Here is a 27,955-nt window from a genome sequence, read left to right as displayed (position 1 = left end):
CCCGTGGGATAACTCATCAGCAAAGGAATGACTCACTTGTCTGGACTTACCTGGACCTCTGGGCTAAGATGCTGCAATTGTGTACAGATCTGCTTGAACTATCTCACAACCTCATGTTTTAATGTTGCTTATTTTAAACATCAAATCATTGTTTAGGTAGGAAACAAGTTCTAAACAAAAATATATAGTTTATCCATATTCTCTTCGACCTTGCTGACACATAAATACTTTATTACAGATATAATTATCAGGGCAAAGATTATTTGGTACCCAACTTTTAAAATTTATAAGCATCTTCAGATTTCATTAATATTACTTTTAATAAAAAATTAAATCTCTTTCCAATATGTACTCATTAGCAAGTCCCCCACAGTTTATCTATTTACTCATGTGCTAAGCAGGTGTCAGTATCCTCTGATCACAGGTTGTCCTCCTCAGCTTCCCTGTCACATGTTATCCCTAGATGGGAGCATCACGGGAGATGGTGGGATGGATGCTCCCAGTGGTATGAGGGCTAGGAGGCAGGAGGTGGCTGCTTCTTGTGCTTCCTCTTATGCTTCCTCCTGCCATGTGTGTTCTGGTGGCCGATGAGATGGGAGCTCTGGGTGAAGGCCTTCCCGCATTTGTGGCACACGTAGGGCCGCTCTCCAGTGTGTGTCCTATGGTGCCGGGTGAGGTGGGAACTCTGCCGGAAGGCCTTGCCACAGTCCTGGCAGGCATAGGGCTTGGCACCAGTGTGGGTGCGCAGGTGCTGGGTGACAGCTGAGCGGTCATTGAAGGTCCTGCCACACTCCTGGCACTGGAAGGGCCTCTCACCACTGTGCACCCTTTGGTGCTGTGTGAGAGAAGAGCTCTGCACGAAGGCTTTCCCACAGTCCTGACAGACATATGGTTTCTCTCCTGTATGGATTTTTTTATGTACAGAAAAGTACCTTGGATTTCGGAACAACTTCCCACATACACTGCATCGGCAAATTTGGCTCCCACTATGGATTTTTATAAACATGACCTGTGGAACCCGTTGGCCAACGGTTTTCTTACTACCGTTGCTCTCTCCAGCTTTGTTCTGCCCACTGGGCTTCTGACGAGCTTTCACATGTGAATTCTGTATCACAAGACCACTGCTCTCCCCAGCTCTGCCTGGCTCACAGCCCTTCCGGTGAAGTTTCACTTGTGAATGCTGGGTCACTTGACCACTGCTCTCCCCAGCTTTGCCCCACTCACAGCCCTTCTGTTGAACCTTCACATGTGAACTTTGGCTCATGTGACCAATGCTGTCCCTGGCTTTGCCTGGCTCATAGCCCTTCTGGTGATCTTTTATGTGTGAACTATGGGTTACACTTTTACACTGTGAGAGTAGTTTGCGGAAACATTTCCTAGGAGGAATTTTCTGGGGTGAAGTTTGGCTTGTGTCGAGACCAGGGTCTGCTTTTGACTCAGGGTTCTCAGTGAGGTGCTTCTGGGGGATGGGTTTGTCTTCAGCAAACTCCTCTTCTTGAAATGCTGCATGCAGGACTTCTGTGATGCCATCTTGCAAGAGATCTTCCAAGGCAGAGGGCTGGGTGCCTTCCCTAGACAATTCATTCACTTTTGGGTCATAAATGGGTTCTTCAGCAGGAACATTAGAATCTGGAATTAACTCTTTGTTTTCTGCTGCAGTCTCCCACCCTGAAAGAAACCAGAAGGTGTGCAGTGCAGAGATGGTGCCAGGATGGGATCCACACACAGTCATTCAAACTGGGGAGCAACTGAGAAACTGAGAAGCAGCCAAGAGGGAAGGGCTCAATTTGGTGCCCAAGAGATGGTCGGGGGCAGGAAATGCCCTTAGATTCTCTCATCCTGGGGATGAGAGACCTGAGGCTTCTATCTGTCCAAGCATCTACTCTGCAGGCTTGTGGTTCCAGTTAAAGGCCCTGGATAGAACAAGGCACCCTGAGTGCACAGCCAGTCCCAAAGGAGGCACGAGACCTACAGCACCCGGAAGGCAGCGCACCCTTACCCACGGAGACTAGGTTTCCCAAGGTCTCCAGCATCACATCGTGGTACTCAGTCCTCTGCACTGGGCCCAGCAGGCCCCACTCCTCCTGGCTGAAGTCCACAGACACGTCCTGGAAGGTCACCGGCTCCTGTAATGTCACATGTGTGTCTCCTGTGCCAGGGACTCTGTGCCTTGGGGGCTTGTTCAGATAATGACTCGGGGTCCACAAGTCCATCAAGACCCTTTACACAACCAGATCCCCATAGGGATGGAGACAGAACTACAAGCACAACAGCCAGGTCTGCGCCTGTATCTTATCCAAGGTATCCCACTGAGTGCTGCCCTGCCCCACATGGTGGACAAAGCCCTTGGCTTCATGGACAGTTTGACCCAGGCTGTGCCATGATGAGTCCTTTCTGGGTAGCTGACAGGACTTCCCACCCTCTTTGCCTGGATCTGGGAGGCATTTTGCCCAGAAGTAGAAGAGCTTGCCTGAGAAGGAATGGGAAAAAACAGAGGAGCCACAAGATGGGCTGGTAATCCTTCCACTACCTGGGCCACCTGTACATAGCCTCGCCTGAAGCCTGACTCAACTACTCATTGCAGAAGAGCCAATGAATTCACTCAAATCTTTGAGCCAGGGCAAGCCACTTACAATGCAAACAGCACTAAGCAATGCCATATACACCACCACTCTAATGGCTGGTTGGACAGCATCAGCCCTATTGCATCCACATCCCAGCCTGTGGGAGAGGAATCCTAGACTTAACGGCTCACTCACAAACCCCAAGTGTTTTCTGTAGGAGCAGGGCTTTCACATTCCCCCACACCTAGCTGGTAGCCACTCCTCTTCTATGTCAGCCCTCTTGTCCTATAATGGGGTTCTCTCTACTCTAGGCTATGGTGCCCTGTCTTGGTCCTCAAGTATACCTCAATGGCCACAGGCAGTGCTGTCCTTAGCCTGTGGGTTGCTTCAGAGTAGCCCAGCCTTCAGGAGGCCTTAGAAAGCCAGAGGCAGAGGAGGAATGCATCATGGGGACATTGTGCCAAGCGGAACAAAGGGTGAGAGCCTACTCACCTCAGGCAGCTCTGCCACTGGCAAGATGGCTGTATCCTTCTCTTTCCTCTGCTGCTGAGTGGTAGCCTTGGGAAAGCAGGCAGACACCTGGGAAGGCAGTGCTGGAGGAGACACCGCATGTGGGGTGAGGGTGGGGAGGGCTTAACAACAGGATGTCTTGGGTCTCCAGACTCCTTTAGCCACTGCCTTTCACAGCTTATGACCAAGCCCCTACACTCAGAAGGTCACAGGGCAGTCTCCCCATTGCCAAGACCCTCTCTTGTCTCTACACACCCCTGGAACTGTCTTGGGCCCTGACTTCCTCAGTGACAGCCAGCCTTCCTCATGCCTCAGGCCCCCTCCTGTGGGCACCCCTACCTGCCCTCCATCTGACTGCCACCTCATGAAAGGTGGGTCTTGGCCACTAGTGCAGTCATCACTTCCACCGTATGAAACATCTACTCTGCCCCACCCAACATCCAACCTTGTTCCTTCACATCTGGCCTTCATGTGTCCCTACATGGTCCGTGGACTTCTACCCACTGTCAAGGGGGCACATGATGTGACCCAGGCTGGCCTACTATCTCTTCCTCCTGGAACTTGCCTATTTGCTTCTCCGTAGAGACACTATAAGGTTTTATGGCAGTCACACCATTGAGTCCCAACTAACACAATGAACACAAATGCACTCTTTTCAAAGTTCCCAGGAGGCTTCTTCCTGTCTTTCTCTGTGACAGGTGTTAAGCTCAGGGTGAACCATCTCAGGAGCTCTACAACTACCTCCCCAATATCTGCTTCAGATACTCCACTGCTGCTATGACAAGTTGCCATAAATTTAGTGGATTGAATGAATAAAAATCACCTTAAATTTCTAGAGATCAGAGGTCTGATATGAGCCTCACTAAGCTAAAGTCAAGGAGTTACCAGGGCTTTCGAAGGTCCAAGGGGAAGATCTATTGCTTGCCTTGTCAGCTTCTACAGGCTGCTCCAAAATCTTGGCTCATGGGCCCTTCTCTGTATCACCTTTGCTCACAACTCCATGAAGTCCCTGTGGACATGTGAGGTAACATCCTCTATTGGTCCAGGTTCTGAGACATAGGCAGCTTTGAGGCAATGACTCTGCCAACCACAGCACTTAGTGAATCTGAAATGAACAGCTCCTGCCTGCCTGCTTCCTCCTTCCTCTGCAAATACAAATGTCAACCAGTCAACTATCTCTTCATTCCAGAAACATCTTCTAGGCACCTGGGCACGTGGAAAATGGAGGTGAGCAACATAAGAGCCCTCATGCTCCTAAAGCTCAGCCTGATGGAGGAGTCAAGTCTCAGAGTCTCATCTGTAAACACATCCCAATGTGCCCTTGCCCCACTCACCACTATTACTTCTGCACAAATCACTGCCCTTCGCAGTGTGCACAGCATTGGTTCTGAGATGACCAATGTCCTTCTAGCCTTGCCCCGTCTAACCACCCCTACGTGCTATAACCAGGAGACTAAAGCTCACATCAGAATGGGCTGCTCACACCTACAACTCAGGGACAATTCCCACTGCCATAGCATAAGACTCCCCAATGCTATAAGGCAACATGCAAACCCCTATAAGCTGGTACAGTGATGTGTGCTGTAGTTCTAACTACTCAGGAGGCTGAGATAGGAGGATCACCTGCACCTTAGGAGTTCAGGGCCACCCTTGGCAACAATGCAAGTGCTGTCTCATTTTTAAAGAATAAAAAGATCTCCTAACAGGACAGCCCCATCCTGTTTCCTTCTACCACAAATCTACCCAACATTTCCCTGACTTATGGACACTGTACTGAGATCACTTCCATCTTGGGCCCTCATGCTGATGCTGCCTCTGCTTGTCATATCCTTCCTGCCCCACTTCTTCACCCGGCCAAGTTCTAGTTCACATAGGTGTCAGCTGCAGAGATGAAGCCTCCACAAGTCCTGCCACTGCCCTTGACCTCTTTTCCACCCCATCAACGCCACATGCATATTCGTTTGTCACAGCTTTGCCTTTCTTGCTGGGCCTCAGACTTAGCAAGCTCTGCCTTTATCCATAGCCCTTTTGGAGAGGTGGACAGCTATGTGTGGCCTGGACCCCAAAGGGATGACAGCAAAGTACTGTATCCATGAGCTTCCCTGGAAGCCTGTGAAAGGTTAAACATCACAGCGTGGGGTGCCATCATGGGATTCCAGTTACTCTGGGTAACACACACAGACCCAGACACCTTTGGTCTGCAGAGTGAGAACAGTCTTTCCTCTTAGAAGATATTTCTCACCACACCCTTTCACCATACTCACCACCTTCCTTGGACATTGAGATCACATCTTCTACCAGGGCTATGGCTGCCTGGCAGTCCTCTGGGTGCTGCAACTCTACCCACGTCCGGAACTTCCCAGGCAGTGCACCCAGGAACTGCTCCAGCACCAGCAACTCCAGGATCTGTTCCTTGGAGTGCACCTTGGGCTGTAGCCACTGTTGGCACAACTCACGGAGCTGGGCCACAGCCTCCCAGGCACCCATGGCTTCCTCATACTGGAACTGCCGGAACTTCTGGTGAGCGACTTCAGGGTCTGCTGGATATGTTCTCAGCTGCTGGGCTGGCTTCCTGAGGATGTCTGTGGTCAGGCCACTGTCTTCAGCATAAAGGGCCTGGATCTGGGCATTCCGGGGACCAGCCACCTCCTGGTTCAGGGTGAGGACCTCAACAACCTTGATGTTTACTAGGGGATTCTCAGTAGGAACAGGACTCAACTGAGAGTCCAGTGGAGCCTCAGCACCAGGACATTCTGTAAACAAAAAGCAGAGGAACACAAAATGTCCCACAAGCACAAGAAAAGATGCTGAAGGTCAGTAACTATCAAAAAAATGCAAATCAAAACCACACCCACCAGGATGGCTACTATCAAAGATACATGGTGGGGCTGGGGTAGTAGCTCAGTGGTAGAGCACTTTCCTAACATACACTAGGCCCTGGGTTCAATACCCAGCACTCAAAAAAAAGGAACTTTGTAGGAATACAGAATGCTGTGACACTTTTTAAACTTTTTAAGGAGCTGTTAAACTGTTTCACATAGTTATTATACAACCCAGGAACTGTCCCCATGTATATATACCTAATAAAACTTATACTAAAAATGTTCACAACAGCATTATTTCTAGTAACTAAAAATGAGACACCACAAATGTCTGTTAACTGGTGAATACAGAAAACCTCTTGTCTTATGATCATGATAAATCCAAAATTTCATTAGTTGAAAATGCATTTAATTCATCTAACCTATCAAACATCACATTACAATTTGTATCAGACAGACAAGGCTTACACCATCATAAAGTCATAGAATCATTAAATCAGACTACCATCAAGCAAAGTGTGGTCTTTCGTAGAATGAAAGATTTAGCAATAAAAAGGAATGAAGTGCTAATATGCCACATGGATGAACCTTGAAAATATCTAAGTAAAAGAAGCCAGACATGAAAGAATACATGTGGTATAATTATGTTTATATGAAATGTCCAGAATAGACAAGTTGCCAAGAGGTGGAAGAATTAAAGCAAGTGGAAGATAACAGCTAGCAAATATGTAATTCTTCAAGTGCTAAAAAGTCTTCTGGAACTAGATGGTAGTGATGGTTGCACAACTTTGTGAACATATTAAAAACCACTCAAACACTTTATAAGAGTCAACTTTAGGGTATTTAAAACATTACATCAAAAGTACATAGGGTTAAGACCTGTAAACACTGCATATGCACAAAGCCCAAGAAGAACCCACTTCTGCCTCCACTGGGACTAAGAACAAATATCCCTGGCAAAGGCAGGTGCTCTGGGCCCTGGCACAGCCATCTACAAGAGCACATCTGATGAACTGAACTCCAAGCCAGTCCTAAATGCTTTGGAAGCAAGCTCTCTAACCTCCCCCAAAATTTGGACCAGGGATTTAGCTCAGTGGCACCACACCTGTCTCACAAGTGCAAGGTCCTGAGTCCAATACCTGGTACCGCAAAAAAAAAAAAGAAAAAAAAAAGAAAAAAGAAATGCTAACTTTAAAAGCAGAAAAACGTAAATAATCAGAATATGACTCCTAATTATACTTGCAATGCTCAATGGCATAAATGACGTCAAGAGTAAACTTGTATTTTCACCCTTGTATAAATGTGCAGGTCAGGGAGTGCAGCCCTTAGTGCTTTGCCTTGGATCCTCAATCCCTTTTTTCCCCAGTCTAGATCCTTCCCCTTCTTCCCCTCCCTAATTTTGTGACTCTCCATGGTGGCCTGGATTGGCTTCCTGGTACTCACTTCACAGACCATAACGTGATGGAAACTGCTGCAAAATGGACAGGTGAGGTGAGCATCTAACTCTCAGCCACAGCAAGTCTCTTGTCTACATTTGGTAAGATTAATTAGATAACCTCTCCCCCAAAATAAGCTCTTTTCATTTGGAGGCTTGTCTCCCCAAATTACTTCTCAGCTACTCAGTTCCCTTCCTGTTATGATTCCTAGGGGTTTACTCCCCTATCCACATCCCTGATGACTAAAAAGCTTGTTTATTTATTGTCTTTCAATTAATAGCTCTTAGGCTTAATTATCCTAAGGGTAACTCAGGAGGCCAGGAATAGGAATTTATTAGAGACCCAATAGCACAAGATTAAGTACCTGGGTGAACCTGGATTCCCTGGTAGATCTGGGCCAGGGCACAGGTATCATTAAGTGACCATTATAAATGGCACTTAAAATTAATCTTAACTCTCCTCTGCTTCATAGCTTAGTAACTTTGAAGATTTTGTTTCCTTAATCAAGGGGGACTTTTATTTAGTGCATTACCTCCTGGAAAACAGCTGTTGGGAGTTTCTTTACTGTATTTCATCTAGTTTTCTGGTCTTTTAATCTTGATCATGTGTACTTGGGGGCATTCAGGTCCTTTTCCAGCATCTTCCATTGAAGGCTCACTCAGAAATGTCACTTGCTGAAGAGTGTCCACAAAAGCCCGTCCTGCTAGAGCCTCTGAGTCTGTGTGTGGATGTCAGGGACTCTGCCCCTCTGTCCTACAGGTGCTGGGGGCACAGTGGATATGCAGCCACCATCCCTCCTCTGCCCTGTGTAATCCTACAGCCCCACAGTTATCATAAAACACCTACCGGGTGTGGTAGAACCAAGGACATCACAGTCGGTGAGACTAGCAATAGGCCTAGAAACTGGTGGTGAAGTGACTGCCCCAGTCATTTTATGCACTTCAGTCGTCTTAACCCAAGAACCACACTCCAAGCCCTTCAAGGTAATCCTTACCACCCTCTATGTCTGGAAACTAGTTGCTCCACTTCATGGAGGAGAAAATGGTAGGACTTAAATTCACAGCCTGTAGAAGTCAACCTGGTTTCTGATCCACCCAGGCCACAGCTGTGACTAACCTACCCACTCACCCACATGGAGCTGTATAATAATTCTTATCAGTAAATGGTGTCCACTGTAATGGTCCAAAAGTATTAAATGGAAAATTCCAGAAATAATTTGTTAAGAGTTAAACGGCATGCCATTCTTAGTAATAGAATCTCATGCCATTTTGCTCCTTCCTGCCCAAGACAAGAATCATTCCTTTGTCCAGTCTATCAAACACTGCATATGCTATATAGTAGCTGTCACTTACTAGTTTAATCCCTTAGCAACCATTTCCCAACTATAGACTACTGTAGTACTTACTTCAGTGGCTATATTCAGGTAAGCCTTATTTCACTTAACCAATGGCCTCAAAGTACAAAAAAAGTGATGCTGGCCATTTGGATATGCCAGCAAAGCTGTGAAAAGGTAAGAAGTTTATCTTGTGGATACAAGTATGGGGGAAAACCAGCATATGTGTACTGCATAGGGTCTGATAACATATCCACAGCTTCAGGTATTACACTGGCCTTCAACCCAGCAGTAACTGAACATCCAATGAAGTTTCCACACCTCTAACTCCTGCTCTTCCTGCCTCAACCTCCCAGAGTGCCAGGACTACAAGTGTGGATCACCACAGCAAGACACTCTCCTTGAAGAAACTCCTGTCTTTCATAATTTGTGGAGCTATTAATTCACTTAGTAGTAGCTTAATGAACTCCTAGTAATTCCATCATTGTGCTCACAATGGGGACACACTCAGATCTAAGGGTACTTGTTTCTCATCTATATTATTTAATACTTGTTCTAGACATTCAGATCTGGTAATAAGAAAAAAATTTTAAAGATAGGATTTATTTTACTATTGTGATATACTCTTTAGGTAGTGGTTTGTCATCTGTGTCACATCTGATATAAAAACAGATGAGGCCTTTTCACTTTGTCAAGTAAGGTAGGAGCCTGGTGATTTGCCTGCAGAGATGACATTCCAAGGGTACCTGCCCATATGAGTTCTCTGACACAGAATACAATGAGGACTCCTACTGAAGGGCTTCCATGCTGTTCTGTTCGCAGGGATGCTTGTGAGTTTTTTTGACACTGGAACCCATCCTAAGGCTGTTCTTAGGCTCTCTGCCATACCACTCTTTGATGGTGGGTAAGGAAATGATGCACATTCCCACACCAACCACATTCTCATGGTTTAGTATTCTCAAATGTTAATTACAGTATTTGGTGTAAGAACTTTTCCAAATTCAATTCAACTGGGATTTTTTTTTTTGGTCCAGTATGAATTCTCTTAAGGTAAGAATGAGTTAGGTCATAAGTCTCCTGCTACAATCATTCCTGAGATTTCTTCCCCGTGTGCTTTTCAGGTACTGAAAAACTCATGAAAAGTACTTCTACCCAAGGTCTTTATAGGTTAATTTCTTATATGAGCTTTCTCTTAAATAAGGAAGTCCACACTGCACTGAAGTTAGGCTTTCTCACATTAAACATTTATTCTATCCTGTTCTTTGAAGAACTATGTTTATATAAAACCATGTTTATACAAACCTCTGTTTATACATATAAATTGTGTTCTGTTGATTTTCTACAATCTCCACAAGTTTAATCTTGTAGCCTATGGGAATCCCCTCAGGTACATGAAGGATGAAATCCAGAGAAGGATTTGTCTTACTTTCAAAAACACACAAATAAATGGTCCTCTCCGTTATTTTTAAAAGAGCTGCTACATTCATATTTACAAGGCTTTTTTCATGCTTTCTCCCCCAACCCCACTACTGGGGATTAAATCCAGAGTCCTCCCATGGAGTTACATCCCCAGGGCTTTTTTTAAAAATTTGAGACAGGGGGCCGGGGATTTAGCTCACTGGTTTCACCACCTGCTATGGAAATGTGAGGACCTGAGTTCAATCCCTGGTACCACAAAAAAAATAAAAAAATAAAAAAATGAGATAGGATCTCACTAAGTTGCTCAGGCTGGGTCCAACTGTGATCCTGCTGCCTCAACCTACCAGAGTACCAGGATTACTCTTCTTTAATATTTTAAATTGAAAATGTTAAATGATCTGTTAGCTTATTTCTTCTCTGCACTGCTTTCCTAAAGATTAAATGTAGTTTACTTTCAAGTGTTCCACTGAAGAGTCATGCATGTGGCAATATTTTCTTGAAGGGACACTAAATGACAGCAGATATGAGTACTGTCTATTTTGATTTCAGTAGTGACCATCATATTATCTTGATAGCATCTTGCCCAATACAGTGCTTTCCTGAGGACAAATGCTATTTGTCTTAGCATTTATCCACTTTCCCTTCTACTTCTACAGAGTGCCTGCTATTGTCTTAGCTATGATGGAAAGCTTGAGACGCACCCAAAGCTGAGTTTTCAAAAAGGTCCATTTTTGCATTAAAAACCAGTTCTGTGCATTGAGAGGCAAAGCCACTCTAGTGTTGGGGAAAGGCTACTGCAAGGGACAGATGTCTCATTTAATGGTAAAGTATGCCATTCTAAAACTCTCACATTTCTATGTGCTCCATGAACCCATTTCTGAGGTCTAAAGAGATGCATTCAAATAGCTCTACAAACCTCTTTTTTTATCCCCATGATCCCTTCAGTCATGTTTCACTGACAGAACCAGTAATGACATGGGCTGGTTCAAACACTTAAATCAAGGTGAAAGTTATTTGTGAGTTCTTTGCATGATTAGTGCAACTTTTGGTTAAAAATTATTTCAATGTAAGAAGAAAAAAAAAAATCCATGTATTTCTGCTCTTCAAAACAGTCTATGCAGGGGCTGGGGATTTAGGTCAGTGGCAGTGTGCCTGCCTCAAAAGTGCAAGAGTGCTGAGTTCAATCCCTGGTACAGGGTGGGGGGCAAAAAAAAAACAACAACCACCAAACAAAAACCCCCAACAAAACAGTCTATGGCTTTGCCAAACTTTTCTATGTAACTGGCTAATGCAAAAATTCAGGAATTGTTTTCTCCCTCATATTTTCAAAACAAGTCACAAACATATAGAAAAAGGAATGCATTTTTAAGTTTTCAGATTACAAAGCTCACAGAAAATTTTATAATGTTTTAGCTTGCCAGTGAGGAATTTCTAGCAGCTTTCTTCTGTCCCTTGAGGCCAATTACTTAACCTAGCCCCACTGAGTCCCCTGTGAATGAACCAAACTGCTTCTCCCCAGTCCCGCTACTACTCTCTCAGAGCAAGTCTTACCATCTCTCCCTTACATGATACTACAGCCTCCTGTCTGCCTCTGTCTGTTCCTTTCCAAAGCTCTTTCCTCACAAACTGCTGTGAAAAGCCATGTCACAGCCTTGCTCAAGAACTAAAATCAAACTCCCTCACAGCTCATGAGGCCTTCTGGGTTTTGCTAAACATAACTTGCATGTCTTCATGATCCAGTTACCTATCCTGAACTCACTGGACAACTTTCTGTTTGCTGAAAAGTGTCTAGCTCTTTCCCGTCTCATGGCCACCCCAAGTGGTGTCTCTGTGTCTGGAAGTTCTCTTCACTATCACTTTTAATGTCTAAATGGGGCTGGGGATTTAGCTCAGTGGTGCTGCTGCCTGCCTTGCAAGAATAAAGTTCCAAGTTCGATCCCTGGTACCAAAAAAATAAGAAAAACAAACAAACAAAACTTTTAATCTCTAAAGACTTCTTTGCCTGAAGAAATCAGCTCACTGTCAAGCCTGCACTGTCTTTACATACTCTCTCTGAACAATTCCTCCTTGCTGCTCCGCCCACATGTTTTCTCCTCCTTGGTGCTTCTCACACTTTGCCATTACATTTGAGGAACCTGTTTGTAGGTCATCGTTTACTAGTCTATGAAGCCTCTGGCTGCGGGGATTGTTTGGCCTTTGGTTTATCACCTGTTTACTATATCAGAGAAAAAGGGAGAAGCCCTCCATAAATATTTGTGAGGTGTAAAACAGGAAGGAAGGAAAGAGAAGGAAAATATCTCATGAAGGACCCTCTGACAGAGAAGACTCAGGGTGCCCATCTCAGGCCCAGCCCCCAAGAAACCATCCCGAAGAGCTTCTCCCTGGATTGTACCCTGGGACACTACCCCTTCTCCTCTCCTCTGAGACGCCAGCTCTCCTCAGATGTGCAAAACTACAGATGCCCACAGTGCTCCCTTCCCGAGTTGCCAGATTCAGGGAACTCTAGACCATCAAAAGTACACTGCTAGGACATGGGACTTGGCTCCAGGGAGGAAGGGACACAAGGAGGTTGGAGCAAGAGGAGCAATCACGGGGCGGAACCCATCACAGGCAGATTAAGAAGTGCTTGTATTACTGGAGGTCTGGCAGATGAGGCACAATTTGGGGATATGTGCTAACAAGAAATTTCAATGAAAGAACAGAAGTATTTTAAATAGAAAATAAAATCAGATGGGACTGATGGTGCAAGCCTGTAATCCCAGCACTCAGGAGGCTGAGGCAGGAACATCACTACAAGTTCAAGGCCAGCCTGAACTACATAGCGAGATACTGTTTCAAAAAAGGGGAGGGGGTGGTGGGCAAGCTGGAAAAAATCCCAGAAACAGTATAAGCAAGTTAAAATGTGGAAAAGGGGGCAAATATTCAGAGACTCCAGTCCCTCCATTTGGTGGCAAAATAAAGCTGGGGACCAAGTGGAAATTTCACAGCTAAACATACCAGAGGCAGGTGTTTCCAATGCCATTTATTCTCAAGCTCAGAGCAAAGAAGTAGCCAGTGTGCTTTGCAGCCAGCACACTTGATGAAGATAGCAAACACACAAAAAACCCCCACCTTCCTAATTTTATCAATACCACTAGAACTACTCAAAGGTAAAATTCCTTAGACCTACCTTGAAAGGGTCTGGAAGGGAAAATGGGAATGTTAGTTGCTTCCATTCATTAGAAAAAGCTAGATGACCTTAATCATTTAGATAAAAACTGATCCAAAAGAAAGGAGAATCCAAAATCATGCTCTTTAAACCCAGAACCTTTCCAATTTACATCAGACTAGATACCTACTCTTCATGCTATCAGCGTGTTTTGAAATACCACTGGTGATGAAACCAATTACACTACGAGACTATTCAAAAGAAATAAAACTATAACTGCCTCTTCTTTTATACACGTTGGTAAAATGACTCTGTACCAGAAAATCTAACGAGAATCTAACACAACTCTTATAAATAAGAGAATTTAGCAGTATGACAAGTTCATCTGGAACAATTGTGCAAGACGCAGAATCAAGTAACAGATCAGATAACACCAATGCAATGCAATCAAAATTGTAAGATATACTCTAACAGGATTTTCTCAACCCAGACCAGTTAACGTAAGCGTTCACGTGAAAAACTAGATGGCCAATGTCAGCTAAGGAGTTGTTTTCACAGTACCAGGGGAACTAACATTTATCCCAGCTCATTATAAAGCTGTAATGAGTACAGCAATGTGGTGTCTCCTCAGAGACAAGATCAAAGGAGCCCAAAAAGAGCCTGTGCACTACGACCACAATTTAATCCACACAAAGCTAGTGTTTCCAATAAATGAAGATCTTTGTCAGAAAATGATGTTGAAAGAACTTGTCTCCCATACTATATATTAAAGAAAACTTCAGATAAATTAAAACTAAATAAAAAGCAAAAAATGCTTGAATACATGGAAGTACAATTTGCCTACATAAGAAACCCAGTACAAAAATAAATACAGGGGCTGGGGATTTAGGTCAGTGTTCTGGTACCATCAAAACAAATATATAAGGGCAAATTTGAAAAGGAAAAGTTCTTTGAATCACAAAATTTCTGCACAGAGGGTGGCACACATCTGTAATATCAGCATATCAGCACTCAGGAAGGTTGAGATAGGAGGACTCCAAGTCTGAGCCCAGCCTAGACAACTTAGAAAAACCCTGTCTCAAAAACAAAAACAAAATCTTCTGTATAAAGACTACTATACTTAAAAATACAACAGGGCTGGCATGGTGGTGCACACCTATTATCCTAGCACTCAGGAGGCTGAGGCAGGAGGATCACAATGAGTTCCAGGCCAGCCTGGGCTACATAGTGAATTCAAGGCCAGGCTGGAACACAGTGCAATCCCATCTCCAAAGAACCAAACACACACAAAAATGTTGGTCTAAGATATATTATTTCAGTACTGATATCCAAAATACATAGGGGACACCTCCCCTGCCCCCTCACCAATAAGATCCATGATGGTGCATGTCTGTAATCCCAGCTATTCAGGGAGCTGAGGCAGAAGGACTGCAAGTTTCAGTCCAGGTTAGACTACTTAACAACATCTTGTCTCAAAATGTAAAATAAATTTAAAAAGGGCTAGGGATGTACAGCACTTGCCTAGATCATGTGAGGCCTTGGTTTCAATCCCCAGTACCACACAAAAAAGAAAAAGAGGGAGAAAGAAAAATAAAGGGGCTGGAGTTAAATATATGAGGCCACAAAAATGAGTCATTTTGTCAGTCGTGACAAAAATATGAATTGAATTGAAAACATTTTCCTTTGCCTGTAAGATAGGAAAACCTTAAAAGACCATTACAAACTTCTGGTGACGAGGCTTGTTGCTGCTTCAGCAACAACCGTATTATGAAGGATTTTAGACAGCAACTTTTTTTAATTTTTGAGACAGGGTTTCACTATGTAGTTCAGGCTGGTCTCAAACTCAGTGACCTTCCTGCCTCAGCCTCTCAAGTGCTAGCAATTTATTGCTACCAGATTTTTAACTTACATGTTAGTAAATCCTATGGATCTATTCCTAGAAATCCAACCTATAAGAAAATCAACTTGTACCCGCAGAAAAATGTATATAAGGAAGTTCTTTGCAATAACTTGAATATCCACACAGACAGGAGAAATCAAATATGAACTACATTGGAGCTGTTAAAAGAAATAATGTAGACCTGCTTGTATTATGTATAACACCTAAAAGTGAACGTGTGTTTACATGCACACTTATGTAAGAAAAAAGCCTGCCTAGCTGGGCACAGTGGCCCATACCTGTAGTCCCAATACTCAGGAGGCTGAGGCAGGAAGATCACAAGTTCAAGGTCAGCCTAGCCTACACAGTGAGACATTGTCTCAAAAACACAACCCCCCCCCATAATCTGGCCAAAAGAACACATCAAAATTATAAATGATTGTACAGGGAAAGAACAGTAGACAATGAATAGAAAAAGCAAAGGACCCCACGGTCAACACATGAACTACTGGCCACTAACAACAGGTTCACTTTCAACCAAGCAGGACACTGAGGTCAGAGGAAAAACTTGCAGCTTGAGTCTCGCCATAACACCTCACCTGGTTCTCACTATCCATCTCTTTTCTAAGACACCAATCTCTGTCTAACCAGCAGGCTTGTGCCCTGCAGAACTCCCATGTGCCTGGTTCTCACCTGGAATTGTGTGTTGAAGAATGTCTCTCTCCACCGGCCAGAAGTCTTCTGCCTCCTCTAACTGAGATACCACATCTGGCTTGGAAAGCTGATGTTCTGCTCAAGGGAAAAGAGATAGTACTTGGGGAGGTCTGTGTTCAGAAAAAAAAAATACTGTCCTGGTGCAACACACACTGTCTCTGGCTTCTGTCCTGCTAGGTTATGAAATGACCTTGGACCTACAGCAGTCACATACACCAGTGTATGCATCCTTTTTGTCAGACTTCCTAGATTCCCTAGAGAATAGAGGTGGCTGGGGGTGAAGGTATGACAGTTTTGGAAAGCATCTGCTTTCTAGCTAAATGTAACAGCAGTGAAAGAGCTGGACAGGATTGTCTCTTTCCCTTGTTTCTGCCTTCAACACAGACACAAAGCTTGGAGCCAGTTATGTAATGACTAACCAGACAACAGAAAGGTTCACAAGAACCACAGATACAAAAAGGATCAGGATCTTTGATGAGCACAGTATATAGCTGAGCTCTGGAACACTGATACCTCACCCCCTGGAACCATTACAAAAACAAAAAACATCCACTTCGACAGCTGAAAATATCCCCAATAAACCAACCCTAGTATTCAGGGGCTGACAGGGATAGATTCAGTGAAGCTTGAGAAGTCATACTGAGAAACTGCCTTTTTCCTGTGGATATAAGGAAAAGCCCTCTCTCTCAGGCCCCATGCTTAAATCCCTCTACTCAGGCTACAGCAGACACCTCCACAGCACCTTTGTTGCTACAATGCACAGATTTGGCATGGACACCAGCCTTACCCACTGAGAGCAGGTTCTTGTAGTTCTCCAGCATCACTTCCCTGTACAAGGACTTCTGTTTGAGGTCCAGCAGTCCCCACTCCTCCGCGGTAAAAGTCAGTGTTATATCTTCAAAGACCACCGGTTCCTAAAACCCACAGGATCCTGTTCAGCCTGGGCAGAACCTCCTCCACGGTGGCAGAAAGAGGGGGGATGATAACTGAGGAGCATTCTTCCTGTCTCATCTGGAGCTCCTATCTTTGACACCTTGAGGAAACCCAAGCCTGGTCCTATTCAGGTCACAGTAAGGACTGCAAGTGAGACCTCAGGTCTGAAAATCTGTTCATTTAATGTGAGGATCTGATTCTAAAATTGGTGTGCACATATTTATCTCTCAGGGATCAAGCTTTCACCTCCCACCTCCAGTCCTCTTGCTTCTACCTCTTTCACCTGCTAGGGATCCATCTCACCTTTCTCTTTTGTTACTGATCTCAACGCACTCCCCCCCCCCCCGCGGGGATTGAACACAAGGCCTTTGCACTGAGCTACATCACTAGCCCTTTAAAAATTTTTACTTATTTAAAAATTTTGCGACAGGATCTCATAAATTCCCAAGTTGCCCAGGCTTGGCTCGTAACTTCGATCTTCCTGCCTCAGCCTCCCTGATGGGATTACAGGAGTGTCCCACCCAGCACAGCTTCACGTTACTTCGGGTCGATCCCAAAGTCGATGTTGAGTAAGCACGAGCCTAATCCCTGACTGGACAAGTCCAGGCCCGCTCTCATAGATCCACCCCCGGAGAGCAGAGCAGCTACTCCCCCAGGCGGGATTCCTGTTGGGGCCTCCAGAGGTGAGGGGAAGTTCCACCCGCAGCTGCCCTCGGGGATGAGGGCTCAGAACCCAGACGCCGCTACTCACAGAGACCCACGGCTTCGGCAGCCCGGCAGCCATGCTGTCCTCGTCCTTAGCGACCCTCGCGACGAGCGGAATTCTGGGAAACCGAGGAAGGGACGGCCGGCAGGCTCAGGGCGGGAGGCGCTGCGGGCCCTCAGCCGCAGAAACGCCCCGTTCATGTCGCCCACGCCCGACCTCCCCGCGCCCTGCGTCATCCCCGAGGCTACGCTCGACCTGCGGTCGCCGACGGTAACGACCCACCCTGTACTTACCGGCGCGTGCCGCACAATGGCGCCTGACGGCCGCGGCTAAGTGCGTCTGCGCGCCGGATGGACTACAACTCCCGGACGCCCCTGCGCACCCAGTGGCGGCCATCTTGACGTGCCGTCTGGGGGGCACGTGAAACCGCGATCGGCAGTGATCGGGCTGTCATCGACTGCCCAACTGCGAGGGGGAGGACTCGGGTGGAAGGTACCTATAGCAGGTTGCCAGGGCCCAGCACCTCGGTAGGTGGCGACTAAGGCCGGGGAGGAATTGTGTTTTATCCCAAGGTTGACCACGTGTGGGCGGACCTGAGTTGAGGCAAGGGGAGGAGCGAAGAAGGGCGGGCCGGAAGAGGCGGAGGCGTTGGCCAGCTGGAGGCCTTGCCCTCAGAGGGATTAGGACGGAAGTGCGGGGCGGGCCTACTTGGCGGCGCGCCGGCTCTAGGGGCCGGGACAGCGCGGACGGGAAGTGTGTGGGCGGAGCCAAGGTCCACCCTTGTTCCAGGACGGAGCGGAACTAGGCTTCACTCTACGCTGGCGGTGAGCGGAGAGGGCGGAAGAGGGTGAGATTTGGTGCTGGAGTCAGCCGGAGTGGAGGGACGCGGTGGGCGGTTCCGGGCTTTCGCCCCGGTCGGGGGTGGGCCTGGGAGAAGTTTGGGAGACCAGAAGTGTGCGGAGAACCGGGCTGTGTGTCCTGCTAGTTCCTGGGAGCGGAGAACGGGGCAGAGGTGTGCATGGGGTTGAGTGTCCCCCAGTCTCAGGGCTGCGGAGCTAGCCCAGTCTGGATAGAAGTGAGTAAGTGTGCGTGGCAGGGGCCACTGACCGTGACCTCGCTTTGTAGTTGGGGCAGCCAGGTGTCCGCTTGTCTTCCCATAGACCACTCTCCATGTACTCTTCGCAGGCCCCCCGGCCCGGTGTGGTCTTGGCTTCCACGAGACCAGGCGCTCTAATGCTCTCTCTTCTTGCTTGGGTTCAGGGCTCACTGACCCCCATCCTTCACTGCCCTAGGGTTTCTTGCAGGGTTTAGGAGCCCTGCGTCTGCCCATGCTCCTTTGCTCACTCCCTGCCAAAGTGGTTAAGGGAGTGTTGTTGATTTTTATTACCACAGTGGAAATGACCCACCCTTGGGCTACACCTTTTCATTTGATTGTTTTGCATTTAGTCTAAATTTTACATGGAAACTAGTGTTATCATAGTTGTTTCTCAGAAAAGGGGCTTTATGGTCAATTACTGCTGTTTGTATATTCTTTACCTGCTTACCCCCAGCATCAAAGATCAGGTCAACAAAATAATGTACACTGGACTTGAGCAGGCGAAAGGGTAAAGAACTTGAGCTGTGAGCGAGGCTGAGGAAACCTCCCTCCAGAAAATGGTCTGCTTGAAGGTGTAATGTGCAAAGTCCACAGAATGCAGGACACACCAGTGAAGAGGATTTGGAATAATCCAATTCATACCCTTGCACTGTATTTGCCAGGCTTTGATCAGTTGCAAATGACTGAAAAGCCACATAAAAAAGTTTCTTCACAGAATGGAAAATCTGCAAGTGTTTGATTCTTGGTGCTGCTTCTGACCACTCAGAACTTATGTCACTGAGCACTGGGCTCCCACTTTCCCCCTCGCTGTCCCCAGTGTGGGGATGTCTTGTCTTTTGCCCACTATAATGCAAAGAACAAGCTAGATACATATTAACTGCTGGTCCTGAATACAACCCACCAGTATTTCTCCTTGTTTAGGAAGTCTGCCTTCTCTCATGAAAATTGACTTCTATTTTTCTCCTTCAGTCTTTTTCATATTCTGATCAGCAACCCTGAAAGGCTATATACCAAGGCTATATCCAAACCAAAGAAGAAAAGCTGCTCTCAGCAATCTGAATTTTAAAATTTCTAGCTACAAATAAGATTATGAAACAGGCTTAAGTACGATGGAAGTAGTGCATGCCTGTAATTCCAGCACTCTGGGAGGCTAAGGCAGGCAGATCCCCAATTCAGGCTTCTCCTGGGTACCTTAGGGACTTACCGAGAGCTCAGTGGGTTGTAGCTCCGTGTAAAGGCCCTGAGTTCAATCTCTCTCTCCCTCTCTTTCACTTTTCCACACAGTCCCACCGAGGTCAAAATAAGCCAGGCAGAATGAGAAACAAATTGATATAAATCAGCGCTCAAATATGTATGCACAAAGTCTTCTCAATAACTAACAAATATGTGGGGAAAATAGTTTTATAGTAGAATCATTGAAAAGTGAGATTGGTCTGTTGGGAAATGCAGAGGACTCATGTAAAACAGGTTTCTGGGAAGAACTGTAAGCTCACAGAGATGAGGTGCTTACGTTCCAGGACAGGAAGGCCAGTGTTTGAAAGTGTCAGTTTTTTCAAGTTTAGTAGACCCAATAAATAGCAAATAGAGTTACAATGGAGCCTTTTGAGAGGCCTGGACCTTATATATGGCTTTGTACTTCCCTCCTCAAAATCTGAGGCAAGGAACTGCTGGTTTTCAAAGGAACAAATTGGATTCAAACTTGAGAAATGTCCACAGAAGTTACTAGTTCAAAAGTGTTCCAGCTGGGTGTGGTGATGCACTCTAGGAGGCTGAGGCAGGAGGATTGGAAGTTTGAGTTACCCAGGGCAACTTGGTGATTTAGTGAGACCCTGGCTCAAAATATTAAAAAAATTTAAAAAAGATGGGGATGTAGCTCACTGCAAAGGCCCTGGGTTCAATCCCCAGTACCACAGAAAAATAATCAGACTGCAACTCATTGTTTCCTGCAGCTTGATTTCACTCCAGACACAGGACTCTGGATTGTCTTTTTGCCGTCTGCAACCCCATTGCTGTGCCCCTGAGATTTCAGTTGAGGCTCCTGGGCCATTCCTGCTGAACACAGCGAGTGTCTATTCTCTGTGGTATCCATCTCCTAAGGACTGACTCTGAGTCAGGCTAGTGAGGCTCAGCCTGCTTGGAGGGCCTGGTCACTTCTGATGGATGCCTCTAGGAAGCCCAGATCCTGGCTCAGCATGACTGGTGGGTAGCAAGGGAAGCTTATCATGTAAGATACTTTGTTGGTCGCAGGTAACAGAATGTGCCACCACTTCTTTTCTTAAATTGTGTGAAGCCCAGAGGCAGGGGCCTCCAGGGCTGGTTCCTAGGCTCAGCTGTAGTCTGAAGCTAGACATATCCAACTTTGGGTTCAGCCTTGCTCAATGTATTGTCTTGGTTAGTTCCAAGGTTCAGGTCTTCATGGTCTCAAGGCAGCTGTCATAGTTCCAAGTATCAGGTAGCTGTGCAACATTTGACTGAGGAAGTTGACATGGAGCTGTATTTGCTTTCAGTTATCACTGTAACAGATACCGAAATTGGATGGCTTTAAATAAAAATAAATTATCTCACAACTCTGGAAATGAAAAGTTCAAAATTTGCTTACTGGACAAAAATCAGCAAAGATGCTTTTCTTCTGCAAAGTCTAGGAGAGAAATGCATTTCTTTGCTGGATATTTCTGGATTTGCTAATAGAGATCTGGAATGAAGACTCAATATCCAGGGAGCAAGCAGGAGATGGGGACCCTGGTAGGAGTTCCAGTGAGTGTTGGAAAGCCACGTTGGCACCAGGGAGTGTAAGGGTAGATGAGCTCCCCCTTGTGTTCAGGAAAGAAGCTAGCACCTAGAATCAGAGTGAGAGGAAAGTCTTCAGAGTTTATGTGTGAAGCACCCTGCTCCTCCTTCACCATGAACTCTGCAGGTAGGATGTGGTTGTCTCAGCACCAGAGGATGGTCCTCACTGGGTTGGAGCCGTATCCTCTCATTCTGTTCCCATTGCCTCAGTGACTAATCCAGGGACATGCAGGTACTCTGGCCAATGGCAATTTGTGCAGGTATTCTTTCCATGATGACTGGGTTGAAGGAATAAATTTGATCTGGGAGTGAAGTCCAGGGTTTTGATTAAAGTTTAGGAGAGTATGGCAGGCTGAAAAATGGCTTCCAAGGATGTCAGGTTCTAATCTCTGAATCCTGTGATTGTTACTTTGTTAGAAGAGGTCTTTGCAGCAATACTTAAGCCTCTAGAGATGAGGAAATTATCCTTGATAACATGGTCAATGACATGTCTTTACTGGAGGGAGGCACAGAAGCATTGATTATCCTCACACAGAAAAGGAGAAAGCGATGTGACCAGCGTGGCAGATTGGAGTTACATTGTCATAAGCCAAATATGACAGCAACCTCCAGAAGCTGGAAGAGACGGAATGAATTATCGCCTGGAGCCTCTCAGTGAGTGCAACCTTGCTGAATTTATTCAGTGACACTGATTTGGTACTTCCCACCTCCAGAATGTTGAGAGTAAATTTGTCTGAAGAGTCCCTCTATCCTTATCCTCTCCCCTTTGTGATACTGAGGGTTGAACACATGGGTACTCTGCCACTGAGCTACATCCCCACCATATTTGTTTATTGGTACTTAGGGATTGAACCCAGGACTTCACACTGAGCTACATCCTCATCCCTTTTTATTTTGAGATGGTCTCACTAAGCAACTAATTTCCTCAGGCCTCCTAGAGTGCTAGGATTACAGACCTCTGCCAACACACCTGGCTTAGTGGATTTTTATGTTCATACACCTTTACATATCCATCACACAGATCAAAACTGTTCCATTTCTAAAACCCCATACATTCACTGGCAGTATCACAGAGGTAACCCAACTAGTTTTTTTGTTTTATGTCTAGCTATTTTCACTCATTACTTTTTAGTTTCTTCCAAGTTGCTGTGTGTACCAGTAGTTCATTTTTTTTAACTGCTTGAGAGGGTTCCACTGTGTTGATGTCCCATATTTTGTCCATTTATCTTATTATTGAGGGACTTTTTTTGAGACAGTGTCTCACTGCATAATTCAGTTCAGGCTGGCCTTGAACTCATGGCAATCCTCCTGGCTCAGCCTCTGGAGTGCTAGGATTTCAGGTGTGCACCACCATGCCCGGCTATCAAGGGACTTCTGGGATGTATCCAGTTTTTTCTTAAGACTAAAGCTTCTTCACACATCCTTTTGCATGTGTTTTGGGGACATGGCTCATACTTCTGTTATGATTAATATTATGTTGTCTTGGAATTTTTCTGAACAAGTCTGTAAATACTTATTCTTTACACAAATGATATCTTTATTACAGAGTATAAAATTCTAAAATTAAAGGGTTTTTTTGTTGTTGTTTCTGGAATCCTTGTCTTTGTTTTTGTTTTTTTTTTTTGGTACGGGGATCGAACTCACGACCTTGTGCTTGCAAGGCAGGCATGGTACCACTGAGCTAAATCCCCAGCTGCTTGTCTTATAACATCCAGGATTCAGAAGAGAAAACTAATCCTGTTTATGCCTTCCATTTTGAAGAGGGTTTTCAGTGAAGCTTGTGAGCTTTGCATCATCTGTGGAGTTTGAAGCTGTTTCCAGGCTGTGGTATGTCTTTTTCATCCTGCCTGGACACTGGAAATGATCTTTGAAGTATGAGTTGGACACAGTTCTTTATTATACCTCTCTTTAAACAGAATGCTACTGACAAAATATTGGTAAGTTAGCATAAAGCTCTGATTTTTTTTGAAGTGACAACATGTGAAGTGTAAAGGGGAAATATGAATGGCATACCATTCAGCCTTCTTTGAACATTAAAAAGTTATGTATATATTAGTTTCCATGATTCCAAAACCTGTCGATTTTCTGCATAAGTCTTCAAGATTGGTGGTTCTCTGATTGATATATGATATAGAAAGATGGACCTGCTGTTTGATTATCTATGGCAGTCATTTCTGTGAGACATTATGAGATCTAAACCCCAAGTCCCATCACATAGTGTTTCTATGGCAAATCAAGGGTACATATAGAGTAGATTTGTTCACAGCTGCTCCCTGTGACTGCAGGAAGTTCTGTGCACATAGCCTCAGTATATGAGAGTAGTATATTTATCTATGGGTCAAAAAGAACTTGTGGCTTTTGCTTTGTTTATGGTTGGTTTCTGATGTCCAATAAAATAAAGTATCAACCAATAGTTTTTCCATGTTGATTATGTTCAATGAGTTTCTCTAATCAGTATGAATTTCCCTGTGTAAAATAAGATAAAAGCTACTACTGAGAGCTTGCCAACACAAATTCGTGGCATTCTCCCGGGCAAACCCTTTTACATTGGTTACATGAGAACACTGAAGGCCCTTCCTCACTGGATAGACAGAAGACATCCCTAGCATGAGTTCTCTGATGCTGCACTGTCAGGGCTGAGCTCTGTCTATAGCCTTCCCACACTGACTGCATCCATTGCTCTGTTCTCCAGTGTGCATCCATGATGCTAAGTAATAGAGGAACAAAGTGTGAAAGATTATATTCATGGGATTCTCTTCCTGTGTGATTTCAGAAACATGTTGAAAGTAGCCTTTCTCGGGAAAGATGCCCACATTCAACACACATGGAAGGACTATCTCCTGAGAGGGTTACTCATAATTCAAACAACCTTTATGTACACTCCCTGTATGTGATCTTTCTCCAGTATGACTTCTCTGATGTATAAATGTGTATATCCTGAAGTCAGTTCTCACTTTAAGGGTGTCTGTAGGGTCGATCAGCAATGTGAATCAAAGATGGCAGGAGATCTGTATATACTTTTCCACATTCCTTACATTTAAATGGGCTCCCCATATGCCTTACATCAACCTGCATTTGTTTTAAATTTTTCAAATTAACCACATAGATTTCATCTGTAAGGTTTTTCCATATTGAACCATTTACAAGCCTAAGAAGCTGAGTGAACAGGCCATGGTGGCACACACCTATAATCCCAGCACTTTTAGCAGGAGGGTAGCAGGTTCAAGCCCCATGTGGGCAATTTAGCAATTTAGTGAGACTTGGTCTCAAAATAAAAAATAAAGGAGTTGGAGATGTAGCTTAGTGTGAAAGCTATGGCTTCAATCCCTAGTACTCAAAAATAAATAAATTTGCACTCCCTTAAGTGTACAGTTCTGTGTATTTTGATTAATATATACAGTTCTACAACCATTTACACAATCAAGAGGGAGAATGTTTCCATAACTCTAAGGTCCTCATGCCCCTAGGTAGCTGACTTTCCTCCTCCCACCCAAGACTGAGGGGCAACATGGGTCTGCTCCCTGTGATTGGGGTTTTGTTTAAAATTTAGTGTTGTTTCTGACATTGTTCACAACAGAGCCAATTATAGCCCATCTCTCCCACTGATTACAATAGAAATCTATGACCAGAATATTAAAAACAACTACTTAAGAACTTTGAAAATTAAATAATAGGTAGATTGGTATATTAAATACAGATCATTGTTAAATCTTTGATCATAGTTAATAGTAATGATATGTATTTCATACAAGTGTGGTCTGGGCATGGTGGGACACAATTACAATCCCACCACTCTGGGAGACTGAGGCAGGAGGATGGCTAGTTTGAAACCAGCCTGGGCAACAGTGGCTAAGTCCTTCTCTCAAAAAAGGAGGCATTTGCAAGGGTTATACCTCAGTGCAAAGATGCTGAATTCTATCTCCAGTACCAAAAAACAAAACAAAAGGTATGGTTGAGGCTTTCTTTTTGTCCTAGTGCTTTTCCCACTTTCACACAAGAGCAGGTAAAATATGTAATAGGTAAAGTCAGAAAAACTCCAGAATCCTACTGTTAGCCAGAGAAAAAAAAAAAAAAAGAAACTTGGTTCACCAAAGAGATTCAAGGGAATCCTCTTCCTCTTTTCACTCCTACTTGCTATTTTATTTAAAAAATTTTTTATATTCAAAAAATTTTTTTTGGTACTGGGGATTGAACTCAGATCCTTGCACTTGCAAGGCAGGTGACAGAACCACTGAGCTAAATCCCTGGCCCTTGTTTTTATGAGTAAGGGTATTACTATGTAATTCAGTCTGGCCTCAAACTGGCAGTCACCTTCCTCTCTCAGCTTCCTGAGAGCTAGGATTATGGGCATGTACCACCATGCCCAGCTCCACCCTTCTTTCCTCATGAAGGCACACACCATTGTGTAGAGCTACACTCTAAAGGGCCAGGACAGGAGAGACACTGTCTCCCTGGGCACAGAAACCCATAAAATGGGCTGCTGGTGTTTTAGGAAGGTGGGAATAATCTACTTTCTATCATTCTTACCCTCTCATTGGTATAATCTAAAGATTGTCCTAGTTACACAGCAGATGAGATTTCTTCAGAGAACTTTGTGAATGTGTCGAACTATCTTCTACTTTAATCTGATAATATGGGCAGTTGCATCAGTAGATGTTCTAACATTTGTGGTCCTTGCATTCCTAAGGTAATACCAACCTTGCTATTTTGGTAACTTTCTACTGCTTCTTAGTTTAGTTCCCATTTCACACCTGATGTCATTTCTTTGTTACTTGCTTTTTTTTGTACTGGGGATTGAACTCATGACCTTGCACTTGCGAGGCAGGCACAGTGCCACTGAGCTAAATCCCTGGCCTCTGTTACTTGCTTTTTTAATAGTCATTCTTGCTGAAGATATGTCTACTTCATTAATCTTCAATTAGCAGATTTGGTTTTCTTCATTTTCTTAGCTGTTTCCTTATTTTCAGTTTGCAGAATTTCTGCTATTTTACTTAGCACCTTCCTCTCACCTCCTGTTAGTTTTATCTGCAGTTCTTGTTGTGTAGCCCATGTTGGCCTTGAATTTATGATCCTCCCATGGCATCCCTCTGAGTGGTGAGATTACATACATCACCCCATACCCAGCTATTTAATCTTGATATTTCTTGAAGATTTCTTTTAAAAATTATATTTTTTACCTTTCTGGGGGGAAGGGGTGGTACTGGAGTTAGAAGCCAGGGCCTTTGCACTGAGCTGCATCTCCAGTACTTCATTTTTAAATTTTGAGACAGGTTATCACTAAGTTGCCCAAGCTGAGCTGGAACTTGTGATCCTGTTGCCTCAGCCTCCCAGAGTCCTGGGGATATTGTCTTTTTAAAAGTATAAAAAAGTATATATTTTACTTTTAAATGACATATAGGCATTTACATATTTATGGAGTGTAATGTAATATTTCTTTTAAATCTTAAGTGGAATAATGACCTCACTAACCTCAACATTGTTCTTTTTTTTTAATTTCAGTCAAACAATTTTGTTGTTGGTTTGTTGAGACAGGGTCTTGCTGTGTAGTTAGACTGCCCTTGCATTCATGGTAGCTCAAATTGGCCTAAACTCATGGCAATCCTGCCTGCTAAAGGTGGGAGCCATACCTAAGCCTTCTTCTGGTGTTGGAATGTTACAGTTATTTGATGCTGAATGTGAATTTATGGTTTGTTCAGATGAATTTAGGAGTAGTAAGTTACCAGAGACCCCTGCAGTGACTCTCAATCTCTTGCTTGGTGTTATGATGAATGGTGAGAAGAAACATAGAGACAGTTAAAGAGAGAAAAGGGGAGCCAGGATGGCCAGTATTGAGCAAACAGCAAAGACCCTGAAAGGCCAGAACTGCTGATATTTACTGGTGACACAATCATTGTTAAGTTGGGGTACGGAGGCTATGTGTGGTTGTTAGGGATATGTTATTGATGCAGGCAAGGCTTGTAAAAGAAGAGACAAAGCATTTTTGTGTTAGACTGGGACTGGAATTTTGGTAAGAATCACTCTGACCTTGGCTGTGTGTTATCTTACATGTTTCGGTTGGACTCACTTTTTAAAATATGCCAATTTCAGGGTTAACTCTTTATAGCCAGCACTTCTTACAGCCTGCTTTGGGCATGATCAATGGGGTGGTTCCCCACAATAGGTGTTTGGCCATTGGTTATACAGGGAAGCCCACAAAGCCACTCTGGGGACCCTATGCTTCACTCATACCCCTGAATGTGTTTCTTTTGTGTTTCAAGTGTACAGAACCATTAGTGACATTTTAATATAGTCACATGTTTTAAATCTGTGTTCTGTGCCTTTTGTGTGTTAAGACACTCTTCTTTACCCTGATGAATCGAAGGTATTCTTTTATTCTATATTCTAATCATCCTCAAGGTGTATGTGTATGATCACATATATTTTGTTTATCTGCAATGTATAATAATGTGTTTGAGAATGTGTATGCATTAAGATTTGCAGTTGTTTTTTTTTTGCATCTGAAAAAGGCAGTAAGAGAAATACACACTTCTGAGGTATGAGGCCACCTTTCCCACTTATCAAGTTAGGCCTAGTCTAAGTCCATTTGGACCTTTCTGTTGTTCCCTTCT

The 27,955-nt window shown here is 44.5% G+C and overlaps 2 protein-coding genes across 7 annotated transcripts in view; one reads left to right on the top strand and one right to left on the bottom strand.

Annotated features, from left to right (window-relative positions):
• Positions 1 to 295: 295 nt before the first annotated feature.
• Znf274 (zinc finger protein 274) lies at positions 296 to 17,895 on the bottom strand. 4 transcript variants are annotated; one of them, XM_004866546.4, is made up of 8 exons: positions 17,758 to 17,895; positions 17,510 to 17,582; positions 16,613 to 16,739; positions 15,805 to 15,900; positions 5,339 to 5,827; positions 3,057 to 3,157; positions 2,000 to 2,126; positions 296 to 1,668 (listed from the first exon to the last, which is right to left on the bottom strand). In XM_004866546.4, exons 2-8 carry the CDS (start codon positions 17,540 to 17,542, stop codon positions 515 to 517), a joined length of 2,127 nt encoding a protein of 708 aa, XP_004866603.1. In that variant the 5' UTR covers positions 17,543 to 17,582; positions 17,758 to 17,895; the 3' UTR covers positions 296 to 514. The 4 variants fall into 4 exon arrangements, with proteins under 4 accessions (XP_004866603.1, XP_021101722.1, XP_021101723.1 ...); XM_021246063.2 differs by lacking the exon at positions 17,758 to 17,895 and having other exon boundaries at positions 17,510 to 17,734; XM_021246064.2 differs by lacking the exons at positions 15,805 to 15,900; positions 17,758 to 17,895 and having other exon boundaries at positions 17,510 to 17,736.
• The window catches only part of Znf329 (zinc finger protein 329), a 27,835-nt gene continuing 17,741 nt past the window's right edge, over positions 17,862 to 27,955 (top strand). The window contains exon 1 of one of the 3 annotated variants that reach the window (XM_087200828.1): positions 17,862 to 17,991. The gene's annotated coding sequence lies outside the window, so the exon portion shown is untranslated. Of the gene's footprint in view, positions 17,992 to 18,029; positions 18,312 to 27,955 lie in introns of those variants that run through there. The other 2 variants (XM_004866545.4, XM_087200827.1) reach the window with 2 other exon arrangements.

The sequence above is a fragment of the Heterocephalus glaber genome, unplaced genomic scaffold, assembly GCF_053883595.1.
Source record: "Heterocephalus glaber isolate CG9 unplaced genomic scaffold, H.glaber_assembly_v1.0 deba00001745, whole genome shotgun sequence".
Taxonomy (NCBI): domain Eukaryota; kingdom Metazoa; phylum Chordata; class Mammalia; order Rodentia; family Bathyergidae; genus Heterocephalus; species Heterocephalus glaber.
This window is presented reverse-complemented; position numbering and strand designations above follow the sequence as displayed.

Coding starts and splice junctions, on each gene's coding strand:
- Znf274 (XM_004866546.4), bottom strand. CDS start 17,542: ATGGCTGCCGGGCTGCCGAAGCCGTGGGTCTCT. Junction 16,740..17,509: donor TGCCGAAGCCGTGGGTCTCT/GTGAGTAGCGGC, acceptor TGTGGGTTTTAG/GAACCGGTGGTCTTTGAAGA. Junction 15,901..16,612: donor CAAGAACCTGCTCTCAGTGG/GTAAGGCTGGTG, acceptor TCCCTTGAGCAG/AACATCAGCTTTCCAAGCCA.